The sequence below is a fragment of the Schistocerca serialis genome, chromosome 3 (genome assembly GCF_023864345.2).
Source record: "Schistocerca serialis cubense isolate TAMUIC-IGC-003099 chromosome 3, iqSchSeri2.2, whole genome shotgun sequence".
Classification (NCBI taxonomy): Eukaryota; Metazoa; Arthropoda; class Insecta; order Orthoptera; family Acrididae; genus Schistocerca; species Schistocerca serialis.
The window spans coordinates 793892084-793913327 of record NC_064640.1 but is presented as its reverse complement, the minus strand read 5'-3'; the positions used below and the strand labels follow the sequence as shown (position 1 = coordinate 793913327).

The 21244-nt window shown below is 41.1% G+C and overlaps 1 protein-coding gene across 2 annotated transcripts in view; it reads left to right on the top strand.

Annotated features, from left to right (window-relative positions):
- The window catches only part of LOC126470634 (inhibitor of growth protein 3), a 215375-nt gene that overhangs the window by 171726 nt on the left and 22405 nt on the right, over positions 1 to 21244 (top strand). For both annotated transcript variants that reach the window (XM_050098612.1, XM_050098613.1), the window contains 2 exons: positions 8533 to 8762; positions 10474 to 10628. In XM_050098612.1, the coding sequence (XP_049954569.1) occupies positions 8533 to 8762; positions 10474 to 10628 (385 nt within the window). The remainder of the gene's footprint in view (positions 1 to 8532; positions 8763 to 10473; positions 10629 to 21244) is intronic.

The following is a 21244-nucleotide window of genomic DNA, read 5'->3' as shown; positions in this document are numbered from 1 at the left end:
AGTTCAATTTGTTATATGTGTGATTCCAGCTGTAAGTGATTTAAAAACAAAGAAACTAGTTTGTTCTGTTTTCATTTCACTGATAAGCTACACCCTCAAATTTTTGGGAAATTCATCATACTGGGATGATAATTTTAGAATACAGAAGCATGTTATAAGAATTATATCTGGTGGTAGTTCTGAAACACTATTTTGAGGGTTGTTCAGAGAAATTTGTTAATGTACAGCAGTTCAAAATACACATTTCCATTGTTGTTCCGTGGTGTTGCCAGTTTTTTTTTCTGTTCTGTTTGTATATTTACTAGTATTACACTCATAAATAATCATTACAAATACTATATAGCAGACTCTGCTCTCATCATCAATCACAACATGCACTGTTCTTCCTTCCCTTTCTGTTATGTAATTTGTTTAATCATCGAAAGTGCACTGCAAGACGATGATGTGTGACAGGAAGCCTCGTGATTGGTGTCTTTGTTTGTAGTCCATCTACCAGTAAACAGTTCCTGATGCTCCTGGCTGACGATGTGATTCAGCTGCAATATTGGTCCAAATCTGTGCTGCTTGCACTGTGTGATCAGTATGGGGTGCTCATCTATTACAGTGTTTCGGGAGCAAATCAGTATGCTGCTGCTATTCAGAACTTGCCCATTGAATACATGCACCTTTGCTGCTTTTCGTTAATACACAGCTGATTGACTCCTCGTTGTTGAACATGTTGGGCCATTCTTCAGAAGGGCCATCCAACATCACACAAGTCTGCAACAGAAGCTTACTTAAATTCAGTGAATTGCACAAATTGTGCTCAATCAGTACTGTAGTCATGTTTACAATGTTTACTAAACTAACTTAAATTTCACAGCTTTGAATCATTGCCTTTCATTCCCTCTATAAGTGAAGTGTGTAAATATAAACTTCATGTGCCACATATTTATAGGTGCTTCTTTTTAGTTTTTCGTTACTGTAATTTTCCTTCACATTCGTAAATTCCGTGTCTTGGTAATTAACTCTCTAAGATAAATTGTGTGTTGTAATGGGAAATGTACCAAAGTGTTAAAAACCATAACAATAAACTCCAGAATGAGATTTTCACTCTGCAGCGGAGGCAGATTAAAACTGTGTGCCCGACCGGGACTCGAACTCGGGACCTTTGCCTTTCGCGGGCAAGTGCTCTACCATCTGAGCTACCGAAGCACGACTCACGCCCGGTACTCACAGCTTTACTTCTGCCAGTATCTCGTCTCCTACCTTCCAAACTTTACAGAAGCTCTCCTGCGAACCTTGCGGAACTAGCACTCCTGAAAGAAAGGATATAGCGGAGACATGGCTTAGCCACAGCCTGGGGGATGTTTCCGGAATGAGATTTTCACTCTGCAGCGGAGTGTGCGCTGATATGAAACTTCCTGGCAGATTAAAACTGTGTGCCCGACCGGGACTCGAACTCGGGACCTTTGCCTTTCGCGGGCAAGTGCTCTACCAACTGAGCTACCGAAGCATGACTCACGCCCGGTACTCACAGCTTTACTTCTGCCAGTATCTCGTCTCCTACCTTCCAAACTTTACAGAAGCTCTCCTGCGAACCTTGCAGAACTAGCACTCCTGAAAGATAGGATATAGCGGAGACACGGCTTAGCCACAGCCTGGGGGATGTTTCCAGAATGAGATTTTCACTCTGCAGCGGAGTGTGCGCTGATATGAAACTTCCTGGCAGATTAAAACTGTGTGCCCAACCGGGACTCGAACTCTGGACCTTTGCCTTTCGCGGGCAAGTGCTCTACCATCTGAGCTACCGAAGCACGACTCACGCCCGGTACTCACAGCTTTACTTCTGCCAGTATCTCGTCTCCTACCTTCCAAACTTTACAGAAGCTCTCCTGCGAACCTTGCAGAACTAGCACTCCTGAAAGAAAGGATATAGCGGAGACATGGCTTAGTCACAGCCTGGGGGATGTTTCCAGAATGAGATTTTCACTCTGCAGCGGAGTGTGCGCTGATATGAAACTTCCTGGCAGATTAAAACTGTGTGCCCGACCGGGACTCGAACTCGGGACCTTTGCCTTTCGCGGGCAAGTGCTCTACCATCTGAGCTACCGAAGCACGACTCACGCCCGGTACTCACAGCTTTACTTCTGCCAGTATCTTGTCTCCTACCTTCCAAACTTTACAGAAGCTCTCCTGCGAACCTTGCAGAACTAGCACTCCTGAAAGAAAGTTTGGAAGGTAGGAGACTAGATACTGGCAGAAGTAAAGCTGTGAGTACCGGGCGTGAGGCGTGCTTCGGTAGCTCAGATGGTAGAGCACTTGCCCGCGAAAGGCAAAGGTCCCGAGTTTGAGTCCCGGTCGGGCACACAGTTTTAATCTGCCAGGAAGTTTCATATCAGCGCACACTCCGCTGCAGAGTGAAAATCTCATTCTGGAAACATCCCCCAGGCTGTGGCTAAGCCATGTCTCCGCTATATCCTTTCTTTCAGGAGTGCTAGTTCTGCAAGGTTCGCAGGAGAGCTTCTGTAAAGTTTGGAAGGTAGGAGACGAGATACTGGCAGAAGTAAAGCTGTGAGTACCGGGCGTGAGTCGTGCTTCGGTAGCTCAGTTGGTAGAGCACTTGCCCGCGAAAGGCAAAGGTCCCGAGTTCGAGTCCCGGTCGGGCACACAGTTTTAATCTGCCAGGAAGTTTCATAACAATAAACTGTTTGAACACAAGGCTTGTAGTTCATGAGAACTTAACTGCAAGGGAAGTACAACTGATTTTTACAGTTTGCTGCTAGTTTTGGTGTAGTCATACTGACAAATCAAATGAGTGGCCCAAATTGATGACAATAGCAGTGTTTGTGAAGACTACGAAAACAAGTAATGTTAATTGCATTGAAATGAGATAGTTGCTATACATTAGAAATGCAGAATTTCAGCATTTGACAACCGGAGCTGAGGACAGAGATACAACATACAGAAACTTAATCAGTACTCAGTTTGTAATAGATAGAATTAAAGCTTGAGCAGAAGTTACCAAAATTGTGGTTTGCTTAGTGATAAAGGAGCTAATATGTGAGGTCATCATTGCTGTCCAGGCAAGAAATAACTATCCAATTACTGGTGCACAGTCAAGCGAGTTGTCTTGGTATTGATGGCCCAGACATTAACACTCTGGTGGGCACGCCATGGCATTTACACCACAATTATGTCTTCATACTGTTTTTAGGCAAACCAAAGGGTAAAAACTGAAATGAAACCGCATGTCATTGCATTAATTATTTATTTCAGATAAAAGAAAAAAAAATTAGCCAACTCTGTTAAAATATGTTACATAAATAAACATCTTCAGACAGAACAAACTTCCATCCGCTGGTCATTAGCATCACGAGATAAACACATAACGTTCTGACGAGAATGCTTCTTGTTGACATTGTTTCCACAATTGCTGCACGATGTCTTCGTCCCGGCATTTTTGTTTCATCTACATATGTGACATATTTCAGGTTTAGGTTTGTCAGGAACTGGGCCTCCTTTTCTGAATTTTTCAAGAAATATCTGTATATCTTTTGGAAGGTTCATTAGTTTTGCTCTTTGTCCTAGATGAACATTCATAAGACTACACGACAGGTTTTTTTATTGTCTGGGTAGCGGTTAAAGATGACGTTCGAATTTATTCCTGCAATATCAAGATGTTGACAGAATAAGGCCAGCGACCATCTCCTGGTTATTCTGGCTGTTGTATATGATGCACACATCTGATCCATAGTATCCACTCCTTCCTTGGTTCCGCTATAGTCTAAATTTACTGCTGATTTCCCACTTTCGACGTCAATTTCATTTGTATCATGCATCGTAGAGATATTTGTGACAGTTGAAGATAAACAGAAATCGTACTGAAAGCCATTGATTGTCGATTTGCTTTCCCTTGTGTTATTAGCCTGAAATTTAGGTGAAATTCCCCCCCCCCCCCCCCCCCACCAAAGTGGCAATGGTGGTCAACTTTTTATGTAGTAGATTCTGATGTAGGCTATAACTGGTGTAATAGTTATCAGTCATAACATTCCTGTTCGTGCTTTCTATGGGAGTTACTAGTCTTTCGACAACATTTTCAGGTTTATTTGATTTTAGATATGGCCCAGCGAACTGTTTTTCCCAATACACTTCGAAATTGATGATATAAAATGTTTTTGCGTCACTGAGGGCCTATATTTTGATACCATACTTCACAGGCTTATTTAGAATGTACTGTACAAAACCATAATGGCCTCTAAAGGCCTGCAGCATTTCATCAGTTGTCACAAATTAACTGGCATTATAATGAGCAATATAGTTCTTTACAAATTCTTGGTGAAACTCACGAAGAGGTACCAGTTTATCTGTAGACCTTCATTCAATTCTTCTTTCTATATTGTCAAACCTAATTGCTCTAAGAATAAAATGGAAAGGTTTATAACTGAAAAGTGATTGTAAGATAGCCATAACAGCACCATCAGATGCTCACAGTTCACCGCAGTTGGCATAATGTCCTTTCTTTATGCCAATCATAAAAATTGCACCGAAAAGAGCATGAATTTCTTCTGCTGAAGTTGAAGTGTCTTTCCAATCACGAGCTCTAGAATGGTTGGTATCACTACATTTTTTTCCCGATCCTTCTCTTGGTATGAACTACGATGTCTTCTATCATGTTTTAGTGATAAAAAGATAAAATGCATCTAAAGGTATAAGTGTGTTTCTGGCAGTCCCTTTTGGGCCCGGTAAAGTTCTGGTAATGTTTTTAGCACTTGTTTTCCCTGCAGCTAGGGGCTGAGTAATCCAAAGAATTTCACCATCTTCTCCAATATAGAATGTATAGTTACCTTTCGTAACATCATGTGCTGCTGTTTCTTCACTGTCATCTTCTTCCTGTGACTGTTCGGATTCACTACTGTGGTTGTCAGCTTCAATAATTTCCTCTTCCATATCAAAATCAATTTCAGATTCATCACATGTCAACTCATCTTCCAAAATTTCCACTAGAATTCATAGGATCTCTTCAGGATTCCCTATAATATCACTTACCCTGGAAATAAATATTGTGTACCCATAAAACAAAAAAATAACACTCTAAACAAGAATATGCATATAATGTTGAACAAATAATTACATGACTAAGCGCGTGGTGGCAATCACACTGCAGAAGCAGAATTGAAGTTAACACTGCTGTTGCAACAGAACAATGACCAGGTTTGGTTTCAAACAAGGTTACACACATTCCATGTAGGATGAAGACTGCATACTAGATTCCATGGAAACTGACAACTAGCACCAGCCAGTGGACAATCAAAAGTGTTGTGGTGCGTATGCTGTGGCATGCCCACCAGAGGGTTAATAGTGAGGTAATGACTGAATGTCAAATCGTGGTCTTCCTTTTCCTAGTAATTAACTACAACCATGCAGGGATTACAGAACATGGTGTTGCTGGTAGTCATTTATGAAACTGAAGTCAAATAGAATATTTTATGAGTCATATTTCTGTTATAAAAAAATACTGAGAATAGTGTGTTCCTTACCAATCCTTATTGTACTAAATCTTTCAAGATTTTTGTTAATATCTGTAGCCATGAAAATTGAGATTTTTCTTGTGTTGATAAGTCTGCAACTGCTTTTTGAACATTTCACTGCTAAATGTGTGTTTGAACTAACATACAGTATTTACAGATGCTACTATAGCTTCCTATGCTAACACAGTACATAACTGTAGTTCTCTAACACTATATGTAAAGATGATCATGCATGAAGTACTACTGTACGTGCACTAAACTGAGACTACATTTTTCTGAATTGTATTGGTAATATATAGCAGTTAATTATACAGGGTGTCCCAGGAGGAATGGTCAGTGTTCAGGGATATGACAGGAATGATCATTTGAAGCAAAAAATTCAAGTGAACATGGGTTCCAAAACAGTACTTAAAGATCGCATCCTATGTAAGTGACAGAAGTGACCGTTAGTGCGCAACAGCTTCAGATGACAAAACACTACCTCAGATATAGTTATGGAAGTGTCCTAGGTGAGTAACATCCATGGCACTGCCTGTCCTCTGCTGCAGCTTGCGATGTTTAAATTCAGACATGTTTGAACCTTGTTGCTGCAGACACGTGACAGTGAGAGTGACGGGTACGAGTCTTCTTGGCAAAGCACTGCAGCGGACGTGCCAGCTGCTATGAGATACTTATCATCGGATTTTAAGCAAACTATGTGGTAAAAAAAAGTTGATTCTTCCACCCTTTATGGATTGATATCTTCGTTTGATGAAGGACTGAATTTATTTTCATTATTTGTCATACTTACTGTGCTGTATGAAACTAAGTAAATGACTGCACGAAACTTTTTATGAGTTTGCAGAGATAAAATCGCATTGCATAGACATTGCATATAATTCATTTTAGACCATACATAATTTCATATGAAATGCAGCCAACATATCAAAGTTGTATTTAAAGTTGAGAGCGGAATGATACCTGTTTCCATTCTTGAGATATTGGTTGTTAATACGCATCCAAATCATTTCCTGCTCATTGGAAATCAAGTGGTTGTAAAAATCATCATATTTCATAAACAGTTCAAGATATCGAAATGAGGTTTTTTTTTGGAAATGACAGCACACAGAAAGGATGTATTTTGTTGTATGATTAACACTTGAGTGGAACTGAAGCAATACTCCCCATAAATTCCACAGTGACTTTTCGTCCAAATTTTCATAGCTAAATAAAGAGTGAGGTATGGGCAAACGGTATTTCAAAATGACCAGTGTGCGGTCTAGTATTGCAAGTAAATAATTAATTGCTTGAAAGTAATCAGGGTAATTAAGGAAAGTTTAACTGTTGATTTGAGTTAAAATTGAAATATTTAATGAACAGCTGCTGCTGCTAGCTATGTAAATGAAGTGTCAAAAAAATTCATCTCTTCAAGGCCTAGCTACTTTGAACATAAAAAGATACTTTGGTGTGATATTTAACTGTCAAAAAGGCTTCCTTCAAATCCGTATGAGGAATTTCAGGAACAGAAGACACTAGGAAGGCAAATGAGTTGTGAACAAGATCATGCTTTGTGAATAAAACTTGAAAATAAAGAAAAGTAAAAGAAATTGGTCAAATATTTTGTGAAATGATTTGTCTAAAAGAAATAAAATAGAGCAGAGAAACATTTGACATGCCTTTGAATGATGCTTAAAATCATGTACAGAAAGCGACGTCCTTCAAATATTTCTCTATTTCTTATTTCTTACCTTTAAATAAATCATTTCACAAAACTTTTCACTTTTAACAGAACATTTTTATTCTTTACTTATGCAGATTATTTAGATTAATTGAAATACTTGGCCTTGACACTTATTTGGCAAGACCTAAAAGATATAATTTGAGATGCAGTGTTAACAATATAGATAAAACTTAGTACACAGAATTGGTGACAGGATTGCAACTGAGTCAGTTAAAATATAAGAAGCAGCCAGCCCTGAACCCAGGACCAAACAATGATCCATATTACTAGGCTGCGACACTACCAATACACCCCGTACACCGCCTGCAGATCAGAACTCTTTCATCTATATTTAACTAGCCAGCTGTTCTTTTGTATTTATAGGCTGTTGAAAGTGTTTGGTCATGTAAAAAACATTTGTCTTTAATTTATTGATGAGATAGTCGGACATCTCTCTGCTCATCCATATAGTTTCAAGGAATTTGTCATGTGATCTTCGTAGATGATGATATAAATTGTCAAATTCTCCGTTAATATTCCTCCCTTTGTAAATTTCATGCCCAGTGCTCCTTTATCGACTTATCTTCTTAAGTAAAGCTAATTTTGTTGCCTTACTCTTGATATAAAAGATTCTGTGGTTTAGGGGTACCATTTCATAGAAACAGCTGGTTGGCTCTGGTAGCCATCTTGTAGCGAGAGATAGTCGCTCACAAATGACACACCAGAGTGTATTGCCCAATGCTGCCACTTATTGCTGGAGTGTGACGTATCCAGAAGTTGCTCACTGTCAGTCACTTCTGACACTTAACATAGGACGTGGCCCAAGAGCTACGATATTTGTTCCATAGAAGAGATGTGTTTCATGTAGCGAAGATGAACAAGTGCTAATAGCTCTTAAGGTATGCATATTAGAGCTCATGTTTACTGAATATTTTTCCCTTTTTTTGGTCAAGACACAAAAAACAAAGAGCTTGCAGTAAAAGAGATTTGTTTCAGGTGAAGTAGTGCTCATAACTCTTAAGCCATGTATTTAAGAGCCCATGTTTACTAGACTTTTTTTGCTTTGATTGATCATTCCTGTCACATCCCTCAATATTAACCATTTCTCCTGGGAAACGCTGTATTGTATGTTGACCTGACTTCAGTAATTTGTTTGCAGACTGGTTCACATTGTAATGAGTGATACTCCATTTTATCCTTTCTTTCACTTTATTCTCATCATCCCCAACAGTATATCATATTATATGAAACAATAAAAAATTATTTCTGCATGTATGTTACAAATTTAAAAGATAAAATTGATATTCGCTTAACTTTCCACAGAAAAGAAACGTGAATCAGTGTCAACGGCACATGCAGCAGAGAAAAGAATGTGTGTTGAAAAATCTTTACCAGTTCCAGACCCACGTCAGTCAGCTACAGTTTCAGGAAGGGTGACTCCTTCTACTACTCCTGCAAATACATCGAATGTGGGATACAATTTAGGTCACATAGGAGCAGGTGGAAATGCTATTGCAGCTGCTGCTTCTCAGGCTATAGCTGCAACCCAACAGGTAGTAACACGCGCGCGTTGCGTGCATGCGTGCGTGCGTGCCTTATATATACATGATGAAAGTTAATGACCTTGATGTCCTTATCAGTTGGTAGCTATAACATTTTCATTTGAAATTGTGTTTGGACACAACCACCAACCAGCTGTTCACCCAGATGAATGGCCACTACCAAATTGTGACTAAGAGCAGAGTTGTCCATCCAGTGGCAGAAAACACTGCTGCCCACAGCATGCCTCACAAACCATGGCATCTAGATCCATCTCCACAACAGCAGATTCTCTGAGTTGTGTAGATGGCAGTTGTTCTTGCAACATATCCTTGGATTTTATAGCCGTCCTGGCCTAACCCTCCACTACGCCATGCCCCGCACCCACCTCCACCCATGGCCCATGACAGTAACTTCCCTCATCCTGCACTGACACTCTCTTCTACACACTCTCCATCTTCCTCTGATCTATCTCCCCGTCCCAATCCGCTTATCCAAGACATAGTGCTCCATGCACAACTTCCCTAGCCGCAGCCCGTTCGAGCTCATCTGTACAGCATTCCTGTCCCAGGCACTTGTTTCCTCTCCTTACTAGCTATCAGTCACCCTTCCCCACCCCTTTCCATGGCAGGCATCACTAATCATCAGCAATCACTCTTACATGATTTGGCATTTATTGTAATTTTAATTCTGTGACTGGATGCTGTACCTACGCCCACTAATGTAAATTATCCTATGGGAGGAAGATTGTGTGCACCATCTATTTGTGAACTTTTTTCCTATTGGAGTTCATATTTCAACTATTTGTGTCTCATGGTTTTTGAGATGGAGATAGGGAAGCAGCTCAACATTTGCCAGGAGATGTGTGGAAAACTGTCAAATAATCACACCTGGGGTGGCAACACTTGGGGTGGCAACTCTGCCAGACCAATAATAATCAGTTGATTCTACAGATTTGCTTAATGATTTCTGGCAGTATAAAAGTATAAAGTGTGGTTCATAATTCTTCTGTTATTTGGCTTCTGTATCTAAAAAATAATGTGTTTCACCCTCTCATGTTTTATTTTGTGTCACTAGTGCATAAACAGGGGATTACTATTATTATTATTGTTGTTGTTGTTGTAACGTGAATTAGCCAGAGCATCAATGAATGTCACTTTGTTTTATTTGTAATTTGGATGCAGTTTGAAAATCAGGAGAATTGCCAAACTAAGTTTTTCGATCAAGCTTCAATTCAGGTACTCCAGGACTAGAATATAAATCAATTTCTAATTTGTACAATGTTTTTGGAGGTCCTCCCCTTCCTCTTTTATTTCTTCTTCACTGGTGACTGTAATGCTTCATAACCCATAGACATAATAATTTTCATAATGTCACTCTGTGCTTCAGGCTGGCTAATAAGAAAATGCTTGCAGCAGAAACAAATTCTCTCTCCGTGAGTGAGGTTTTTTAATACATTGCATCACCTTTCAACAGTTTAATTACATTATTTAGTTCAGATTGAACACATCCACTGTGATGTAGATCGCCTTCATCAGTCATGGAATTCTCTGGCAGAAAAACTCCTTTATTAGGACTCTCTAGGATAAAGTGAACAATAGAATCTAATGGATGAGGGAAGATAGAGTAATTTAAACATGTTGTGTTTTGTTAATTATGTTTTATATATTTTGTGTACTTGTGTGAAAGAATCATTTTAAGGTGATATTGTGCTTTTACCTGCAGATGCAGCAGGGACGCCGAACTGCAAGCCTGAAGGCTTCGTATGAGGCCATAAACATAGGTGTCCATGCTCATGAATTCAGTATAGGCAAAGAGCTGGCTGGTGCGGCTCAGACTGCTATTGCAGCAATTCAGGAGACAACAAAGAAGCAAAAAAAGTAAGAGTCTGAGGGGTAATTTTTATTTTAACCTAGTAAGATTATGACATTGAAGCTTTCACAGTATTCTGAAATTGAGATTATCTAAGGTCGATTTCCAGAGCAATCAGCCAGAACTACATATCATTAAGGTTTCTTCGCATATGTCTCCAATTACAACAAGAAGGACGTGACATGGAATCAGTTAACTCATAAGCACCAATAGAAAATTTATTTTCTCTGAATATTCAAGTTCTGTTGTTACACATACATTTGATTCATGAAATATTTATACAGGTAATGGAAACTCTTGAATAGAATATAAATGCTTATAGAAAGAACAGACCACCATTCACACTGGATGGAATTACTGTGTGGCAGATAATGTCTCAAGGCATTGTGAACGTACACTTGACAACACCAAAAGTGTATTCTAGACACATTCATAGAAGAAAATACCTTTCTGCAAATAGAATTCGCTGTTATTAGCTGTAGGACAACACACAGACTCTTGAATAGGGAAATTTTTGCTCATTTTTGCTGTAGTTGAATGGCTTTCTATTTAAAGGAGCTATGCAGTTAATTTTCTTCAGTAGGTGTAACTGTTTTTATGTTGTAAATCAATTAGGGGTCACTTGAGGTGGCAAGTATGGTAAAACTGATGGCAATGTTTACTGATAGCCCTCATGTATATGATGGTTCTGACTTCTGGAAAAAATTATCATAATAATAAATTAATTCCATTGTAGCCTAGAAGAAAGATGAAGATAATCAAAAGTTGATTATTCAATCTACATAGCAACAGAAACAATGAGGTTTTGTAACATATTTATTGGATACCACTCAAAAGTAACTCTTGTAGAAGGATTCAGTTCATTGGGCTTTTATACCGAGCGAGGTGGCGCAGTGGTTAGACACTGGACTCGCATTCGGGAGGACGACGGTTCAATCCCGCGTCCGGCCATCCTGATTTGGGTTTTCCGTGATTTCCCTAAATCACTCCAGGCAAATGCCGGGATGGTTCCTCTGAAAGGGCACGGCCAACGTCCTTCCCCATCCTTCCCTAATCCGATGAGACCGATGACCACGCTGTGAAGGAAGGCTCTTGAATAACAAACTTGTGAAGTTGGTGCGACCCGCAGTGGGGCGGCGCCATGCTGTGAATGTGTGTCGGCGGTATCAGTGGTGGTGGGTATCCAGGCGATGATGAGGGGCACCGGAGCACAGCACACTGAAACACTCCACCCTCGTGGGGGTGAGAGAATGCTCCCAGGCCTAACAGTCACAAGGGGGTTTTTCCCCATAATATTACTTTGAGTTCTTAAATCTAGGATTACAATGGTAATTGCCCAAGTGGGTGAATGAGAACATTACAAAATGACAAAAATTTAAAGAGAAAACAAAATAACTTACATGAGGGTTAAAACTCGACAGTTAAATTGTGATTCCATAGACTTTACATAGAAATACAAATCCATTACAAAATTAGTTCATTGACCTGACACCTAGACTACAACTTAATTCTAAGGGGGGGGGGGGGGGGTCATGCCTGATCGCATGCACCAAGGTTGGCAGGTAATTTCAGGTGTGATATTCACCTTCAGGTTGTGGGGGTGGTACTACTTCTCGGAAGGAAGTGAAACATTTGCAAAACCCTCTTTTACAGAGTATCCAGGATACTATAATCAGAATTATTACAGTGATGATTACCGAACCAGCGCTGGGTAATACAACGGTGGTTAATCGCTTGGTTTGGTGCCAATCAGCAATATGTGAGGCCACTCGGTCAAGAGCAACTTGGTTGTGTTCCTGGGTAAGGAGATGATTGATCGATTGGAGTAGATCTGAATCATTGGTATTCGGTAAATTCTTCAGCTTCTCATGGTGATGGATTTTAAAAGAGAGTTCAGGAAGGTATAAGGTAAATGTGGGAATGGTGACATGAAAGGTGGAGTGCAATTGAGCTGATATCCTCATAGAAGCAGCGTATACGTCACATCTTGAACTATTATACACTAGGCCACTATTATTCAGTGTTATCCGGTACGATTCAGTCTCTGACATTGAACGGTGGCACACCAGGGTGGCGGTGACAGTCTGTGGAACAGCGAACAGAAAACTGTTGCCAACATGCTGAATTATTGGTTGACGAAGTGAGACTAGAACACGAGGACATGGAGAGGTAGTGGTTTCAGCTAAAAACAGTGACATCTCGCACTCAGTAGTGTTAGTGTGTAAAATTAGCGTGGAGCATAAGTAATGTGTTGTATGGAAGCAACTGGATAGTTCAGCGCGAGTGAGAGTGGCGTGAGTTTGTCGATCCCGACTAACTATTAAAAATTCTTGAGTCTGCCAAACAACATGGTGATGAAGGGTAGCCCAAGAGACTGGAAAAGTGTATATTTGATAGCACTCGTATTCGCAATTTGCGCACGTGATTGGCAACCTCATTCGCATCCGAATACCGTCAGAATTACGGGTAAGTCGGACCTCCAACGCAGCATAGTAAAAGGGGAGGTTGCTTTCCCGCACGGCATAAAGCATTTGTTTAGGGGCCAAAATTTGCAAGGACACATTGTGTAGCATGTGCAAGAAGGGCTCTGAGGGTAACAGATGGGGACTGAGCTTTCCTTGCAGTCCGAGTTGAATGGCCGAGTGTAACATGTGCACGTGTAACTGTGCTGTGTGTATATTAAATAAAAGAATCTGCGTGGTCTTCATAATGTCCAATGTGATAGTTAGATTACGTAATCCCGAGCGAAGATGAGTCCACTCTTGGTTAAAGGATTGTTCAAGTGCACCATAGTGTCGTGTTAATCTGTCGGCTACAACTTGTATTTGTCTAGTTGTGGCTAACAGGTTATTCTCAAGATGTGTCAGGCGCACCTGTTGATGTATCAACACTTCGTGATTAACTTGTGTTTCCGAAAGCGCTTGCTGTGTGTCCAAATCCCAGCGTTTTGCGTCTGTTTCGTCAGGAGTCCCAAAGACAGATTTTAATAATGTACCTCCAACGGACAACCAGGCTCGTTTGAAACGAGGCAGTGGTACTGCATCCCTAATACTGTTCAATTGACTTCGAAGGGTTGAAATAATTCTAGTCACTTCCCACAAAGATCGGAGAAACTCATGTTCCTTCGTCTGCGTCAAGAAGGTTTCATATTTTGACAATTGCTGAGCTGTATCATATAAAGCACGGTCTTCCTCTTCTAATAATGTTAGGTTGACATCAGCTAACACAATAGCATAATGTGGAGTATGCACCAGATTGTGACGACGTCCAAAGAGCACGCCAGATGTGGAAGGGTAGACGTGAAATGGAGGCGCCTTAACGGCGACGACGACAACCATTGAGATTAACATGCTGCCCATTGCGGATGATAAATTTACAGCCATTTGAACGGAGGTTGCTTTCAGCTTCCAATGTTGATAACGGTCGACTGCGAGAGAAAGTATTAGTGCCCCTAGAAGTAAAAATTTCCTGGCTTACTTGATGAGTAATTCAGAGATGACGGAGGGGGTACAACGTTGTAGCAATAATTACCTGGCAAGTAGCGACGATGGACCCGTTCAGTCACGCTTACTGATGAAGAAGGCCACGAAGTAGAATCACGGCAGGCAACCAACAGTTTGGCAGCCGTGGGGGTAGCAAGGCGGCAAGACAATGGTGTAATTCGACACCGAGTATCCGCTGATCAATCACGCGTCAGCAAAAAAGACGCTGAACGCGGAGGCAGTACTACGCAGCGCAGACTAAGCGTAACTCGCTGGAAAAATTTTTCTACCTGCTATGGGACGAAGGCCAAGTGTCATCAATTAATTTGAGATTTTGTACGAAGAAAGTTTTTTTTTTTCTTTCTTTTTTTTTTTTTTGAATGAATAAAATGAGATGGAATCCTGTGATCGCGGTGTAAACCTGCACAGCCTAGGCACCTCCCACGCATTGGCCACTACGCAGGGGCACCCACCCTGCTAAGGTTCGACACGGCGAGACAGGTGAAGTACTTCATAAATTTCAGAAATAATATTGAGTGGTTTTTCAGCTGTAGAAAACCCGAATGAGGGTAGGACAACTCAAGTTAACTCAATAATCAAAGGATCTTTACTTACAGAAGTGGTCAATAGAAGTCGGAAATGAATGTTAGCGAGAGCGAGTCTGTTGCTCGTGAATACAGAGGCTGGGTGTGAAGCAGTGGAGGCGGCGCAGCGCAGCTTTATCAGCGCTGAGCCGGCAGAGTGCTGAGCTCATATAACAGCGTCAGAGAGCGCTAGTGGCTCTGCGTCCGAGACTAAGACATTGTAAGTGCAACTTAAAAGTAACAGTTTATTGCAAAGCAATAATACACAAATAGCTGATGTCACAAAGATGTTTGATTCCATTTTAACAGAACAACTTAAGTGTTCAACAGGTAAATTGACTACGTTGTTGATTAAAAGAAACTGCTACTGAACATAACGTACATACGTACGTACTTCCCTTTCCCCTTCCGAAGAGTGGAGGGCATGAACCATAAAAGCCTTGTTCATGTACTTAGTATATGACAATAGAGGTCTGGTAACATCAACGAGTTACACCAAGGTAGTGTGGATATGGACAGTGTGAGTGTGTTGTAAGTTGTTATTGGGCGTATGAAGTGTTGTGTAAATGTGTGACTAATGGTAGCTGATGGTGGATACGAATTGAAGGCCAATAGGTGCTATCAGAGATGCTTCCAGTCGAGAAACAATGAAACTTAAAAGGGAATACCGAATATGACACCAAAATAGCGTATAACCATAAAGTGTACTAACATTAATCATAACTATAAATTGATAACAATAAAACATGACATTGAAGTAATAACAATTGACAAGAAATAAAATAAAGGAAATATTTCCCGAACATAAACTTCCGAATCGGATACGAAATCCGCCAGGGGAAGTTGTTTTTTTTTTTTTTTTTTAGTCGGTTGACGAAGTGCATAAGGGACTACGTCAGTAAAATCCGACAGTGTGTGTATATAACAACATTGTTCTTAAAAGTGCAGTTCGCACTCAACTAATCCGTTCAGCAACGGAAAAGGCTGCCATCTGGGGAACGGTATCTGAATCTTTGGCAGAATCCGATGATTTTGCAATGGAATTGCCATCTAGAAGAAGGTGGCGTTGTATAAAATGTAATAAAAGAGCGTCTGGGGCTCAGTTCATTTGTGGTTGAGTGCCAAAGGTGTAGTGTGAGTGCAAATTGTCTCACGGTAATTGATGTATGAATTGTTTTGTGGTCAACCGAGGAGCCTAGGATTCGGTGACGTGTAAGTACAAGTTCGCAGTGCGTATGAGCTACCTGCGAGTGACTCGACTATTAAGTTCAGCAGTGCATTAGTGCAATCTGCAGACTTGGATTGATGATTATATAATTTGCAGGGCAATGGGGCAACCTGCGGACAGTGCTAAGGCAACCTGTCTAATAATTGAGGGGTAGGCAGTGCATTGGAGCTATCTGCGATACCGTGGTTAAGCGGGCCTAAGGGCGTCCGTCTGACTTAATAAGAATTAGTGTAGGCACATGGGTTTCCTGCGATACATGTAATAAAAGTATCAGCGGCGTTATTAGCGACCTGCTGTACTAGGGAAATGTCGACTGTTCAAGCAATAAAAATAGCTCTGAAGCTAGAATAGCATACATGCATAAATAGCGTCACTTTTTGTGCGCGCAGTACATAACACTACATAAAATGAAAATCATGAACTATAAATCAATAGCCCTAGCATAATGACATAATTAAAAACAATGACATATATTGACAGGAAAATAAAAACACAATGATGTATAATAATAATGCTGTAAGTAGTCGGAACGCTCAACGTTAACATGTAACACTGGCCACCTGGGGCTGGCTGCTAGGCTGCGTGTGTGTGAGTTTTAAAACTGACGATAACAAATTGAACTGAAAGGACAACTAGGCACAGTTCCCGTAGCGCTTACATCACCGGCTAATTAGAGGCAAAGTACGTATCTCACAATGGATCATCGGCCGATATTTTGGGGCAAGACTGCAACAAGGGAGAGCAATATCTCGGTGTAAATGGTGGTAAGACTAAAAGACCGGTACTGTCGGAAGAGGGTACCTAACATGTTGTAGGGGCCTCCTCATCGACAGAAGAAGAAAAACAGGATAGAACAATAACCACGGCGGTAGAGTAAAATAAATGGGGAGGGCAAAAATAACTGCGTAGCAACCAAGGAACAATCGTCCACCCATATACGGCAGCCCGGACGATTGGTCGTTTGTGCCTCGTCAGTAGCGTGAAAAACCCGTGGCATTGTATTGGTTTGCCCATATCTGGCCTTGTCCAAGGCAGTTCGATGTGTGAGAGGGTTAGGGCTGTAGTTTGTAACTCACACAATGAATCAAAGCAGTAGTGAAATTTCACTTATAGGATTGGCAGACTAAGGTATGCAGAATAATGTAAATCGTTAATAACTTCGTGTGATTTATCCAGCTAATGTGAAACAAAACGAGGAAAAGAATTTAAACAATGAATCACATCTATTTAATATTTATGTTAAGATTTATTGGGATGTTTGAATGAATTTTGTTTGCCGTGGCTTCCGGCTGCATGAAAGAAACCAGCCTGGAGCTGTTAGCGAGCGCGCAGCGCAGGCGTAGGTGCGGAGTAGGCAACGGCACATCAGCGGTTATGTGAGAAGGCATGTAGCCGCGAGAGGCCGGCCGCTACTGCAGCGACAAATATCACGCGCTTAGCGTGTACCAGAAATAACGATGAATTAGAAATTGCTAATTATCTAGCATAAGAGTTTTTTTTTTTTTTTTTTTTTTTTTTTTTTTAAAAAAAAGGCTGTTAGTTATATAAACTGATGGTAAGTGCATTGTAGTCTGTCATACACGGAGGATAGGGCAGTAATTTGCGGTTTGTTTTTGTAACTACTCGGACGCGCCGCGTGTTGAGACGCTGGAGGCGGCAGCGCACGTGGTGATAAGATACGTCATCGCGCGGAGCGCTGTTACTGGCTGAGAAGGAATTATGGCCGCTGGCCAGTTCTTGGCGAGGAGAAGGGACAGCGCTGAAGAGGAGGGGAGGCGACAGCTGATGTTTTGCCCCGCCAACAGCTGGTCCCGTAAACAAAGCGTACGAGGCGTATGCATTTCAAGTCCTGGCTTTATCTGTTCCGATTACTTACGATTAGCTGCAGCAAATACAGAACTAGGACATATAGTACAATACACTAGACGTCAACGTAACAAGTATTAAGAAAAGCTCGGAGTAAAAATACTCCACATGTACTGGTTTGCCAAATAGATGGCAATAGAGGACATTGAAGAATATTATTCGGAGTTAGCAGCCACGGTTCTGCCAACACCAAGTGTAATGATTGCATTTGAAGCAAGTCAGTTGCGTGACGTCTAATGCGTGGCATTGCTTGCAAAACATAAAACATAATCATACATATAAAAATGAGCAAAAATACATGACAGGACTGGAAACTGACAATTGAGAATGGCTGGGAACTCCGTGGTGGCCAGGCACATCTTGCTTCGAAGTCCCTGGAGAAAATGACTTAAACTAAGCTGCAATAGAACATATCATAAAACTCTAACTAGGCGTGATTAATCACGCGACCTCAACCCATAAGGGTGTCGATTCCGCAGAGGGTATCTACAACCCTGTGGAGGTAATCTCCTCCGTTTTTTATTTCGTTTTTGTTCTACTTGAGGTGGAGGTGACACAGGCGGATCGGGGGCTGCGACCTGTTGTGGTGACACAGCCCTACCGTGGTAAGGTTGCAGGCGGTCAAAGTGCACTATCACCGTACGATCGGTTAATTGCAGTTCTGCATTGACTGGTGAGGTCAACCGTACAATCCGATACGGGCCTTCAAAGCGGGGAGAGAACTTTTTAGTTCGTCCCTTTCTGATTGCCGGGTTTCGTAGTAACACTAAATCACCTGTCTGATAAGTCGGTAAAACAGCATTTTTGTTCTGCCTGTGCAACAGTTTATTAGTAGCTTTGATATTATTCCTCTTTACCTTATACCAGATCGCTTTTAGCCGGCGGGCTAAACCTTTTACTTCCTTTATTTCTACACCTTGAGGTAGTTTGTCTATTTCGAACGGCGAATTCATCGGCCGTCCAAACACAGCTTCGTAAGGGGTATACCCTGTGGATTCATGTATTCGGGTGTTGTATGCCGAAGAAATATACGGTACATATCTGTCCCAATCAGCGTGCGTTTTTGCAACATAATAGGATAACATTTTACAAATTGTACGGTGTACGCGTTCAACGCGACCGTTGGCTTTAGGATGGAAGGGAGTTGTACGCCATTTTTTGATTCTTAATAATTTACAAACTTGTACAAATAAAGCAGACATGAAATTGGTTCCTTGATCCGTTAAAATGGCATCAGGACTTCCAAAAGGTAGTATCACACGATTTACAAACTCTCTCGCCACAGTTTCAGCTGTCATGTCGGGGAGGGGAACCAAAATTAGATAACGTGAAAAGTGATCAATAATAGACAAAATGTATTTGTTACCTTGTTGCGACTGTGGAAAAGGACCTTGGAAATCTAAAGCAAGAATTTCGAAGGGTGAAGATGCCTGAGGAAGTGTTTGCAGCGGCACTCGCGGATGCCTATTTTGTGCTCGTTGTGCACACGGCAGGCAAGATCTTACATACCTGTCCACATCACGTTGTCGGTATTGCCACCAATAACGTGTCGCAATTCGAGCGTTCGTAGCGCGTTTTCCGCTGTGACATGCTTGGATGGTATCATGGCATTGCCGTATTATACGTTGCTGCAAGCATTCCGGTATTACCAAACGATTCCCATGTGGAGTTCTTCGATACAAAAGGTCGTCTATTACTTCAAATTCTGGGAAGGTGGCGTATCTTTGACATTGAACGTCCACCTGCTGTGCTTCTTTTAACTCTTCAATTGATACCTCATCTGATTCAATGACACGCACTTTTCTACTTAACGCATCAGCATTTTGATGCAACCGACCAGGCTTGTGCCGAACTTCAAAATCATATTCTGACAGTTTCATGGCCCAGCGCATAAGTTTGCTGCTAGGGTCTTTAAGATTCAATAACCATTGCAGAGCAGAGTGATCGGTAAGAACTGTAAATTTGCGACCATAGAGGTAACATCTAAAATAATTAATTCCAAAAAGAAGGGCAAGCAATTCCTTTTCTGTAGTACTGTAATTAGTTTCTGCTTTATTCAGTTGACGAGAGGCATACCCAACGGGTTTTTCCTCACCATCTTGCACTTGGCTTAGGACACATCCTACAGCAAAATCAGATGCGTCACAAGATAAAATAAAAGGTTCAGCGAAGTCTGGGTAAACAAGTAGAGGTGAACTAGTTAAAATAGTTTTCACTGTTTGAAAGGCGGTCGAACATTCATCCGTCCAAACAAAAGGAGTATCCTTTTTCAACAATTTAGTAAGTGGTTTGGTAATAGTAGCATAATCTTTAACAAAACGGCGGTAATAATTTGCAAGGCCAAGGAAGGATTGTAATTCCTTTAAATTTGTTGGAATAGAAAAAGTGTCTACTGCTTCAGTTAATCGTGGATCTGGTTTGACTCCGCTGGAACTGATGACATGACCTAAATACTGCACTTGTGATTGAGCAAAAGAACATTTTTCTAATTTTAAGCTTAAATTAGCATTTTGCAAGCGCAACAGTACACTGCGTAGATGTTCAGCATGTTCAGCAATGGATTTTGAAAATATAATTATATCATCAAGATACACAAGGCACATAGTAGGTTTCAACCCACGTAATAGCAGATCTGCAAATCGCTGAAAGGTTGCTGGTGCGTTGCGAAGCCCGAAAGGCATCCTTAAGAATTCATATAAGCCGCCAGGAACTACAAAAGCTGTCTTAGCTCGATCTTCAGGAGCAATTGGAATTTGATGATACCCACTGCGCATGTCTAATGTTGTGAAGTACCGGCAATTGCCCAGACGATCGAGTGTTTCATCGATCCGGGGTAATGGATAATGATCTGGAGTAGTAACTTTGTTTACTGCTCGCATGTCTACACAGAGGCGATAGGATTTTTCTCCGTCTATAGATTTCTTTGGAACGACTACAATTGGGCTAGACCACGCACTAGAAGAGGGTTGTATTATTCCTGCTTCTAGTTGCTGTTGTATAGTTTCCTCTACCACTGACTGAAGATGGTAGGGAATTCGGTACCCTTTTTGAGCTATTGGCCTAGCATTTCCGGTTGGAATCTCATGTTGGATTAGATCTGTTGCTGGTAAATATTTCCTGTCTTCAAACAACCATGAATACTCATTCAATACTTCATTTATTAGCTTTTGTTCATGCAATGGGAGGTGACTAAGCTTAGCTTTAAACTTATCTGTCAGATGTGACGTGATTGTCAAAAGGTGTTGAGAGGCGGCAGCAGTCTTTTTCTTTTTCAGAGAAGGGGTTCTCTTTGACAGCTCATCTTCTGGGATAACCTGTAAGCTGGCTAATACTGTACCACGCGGTATGAAAGCTTGCTTGTGACTAAAATTGTCTAAACACACGGGTACGCAATTTTCTTTCTGTACTTGCTGCGCTTTGCACAGGCTACGTTTTACGTGGACCTGCATCTGGTCGAGAGTTTC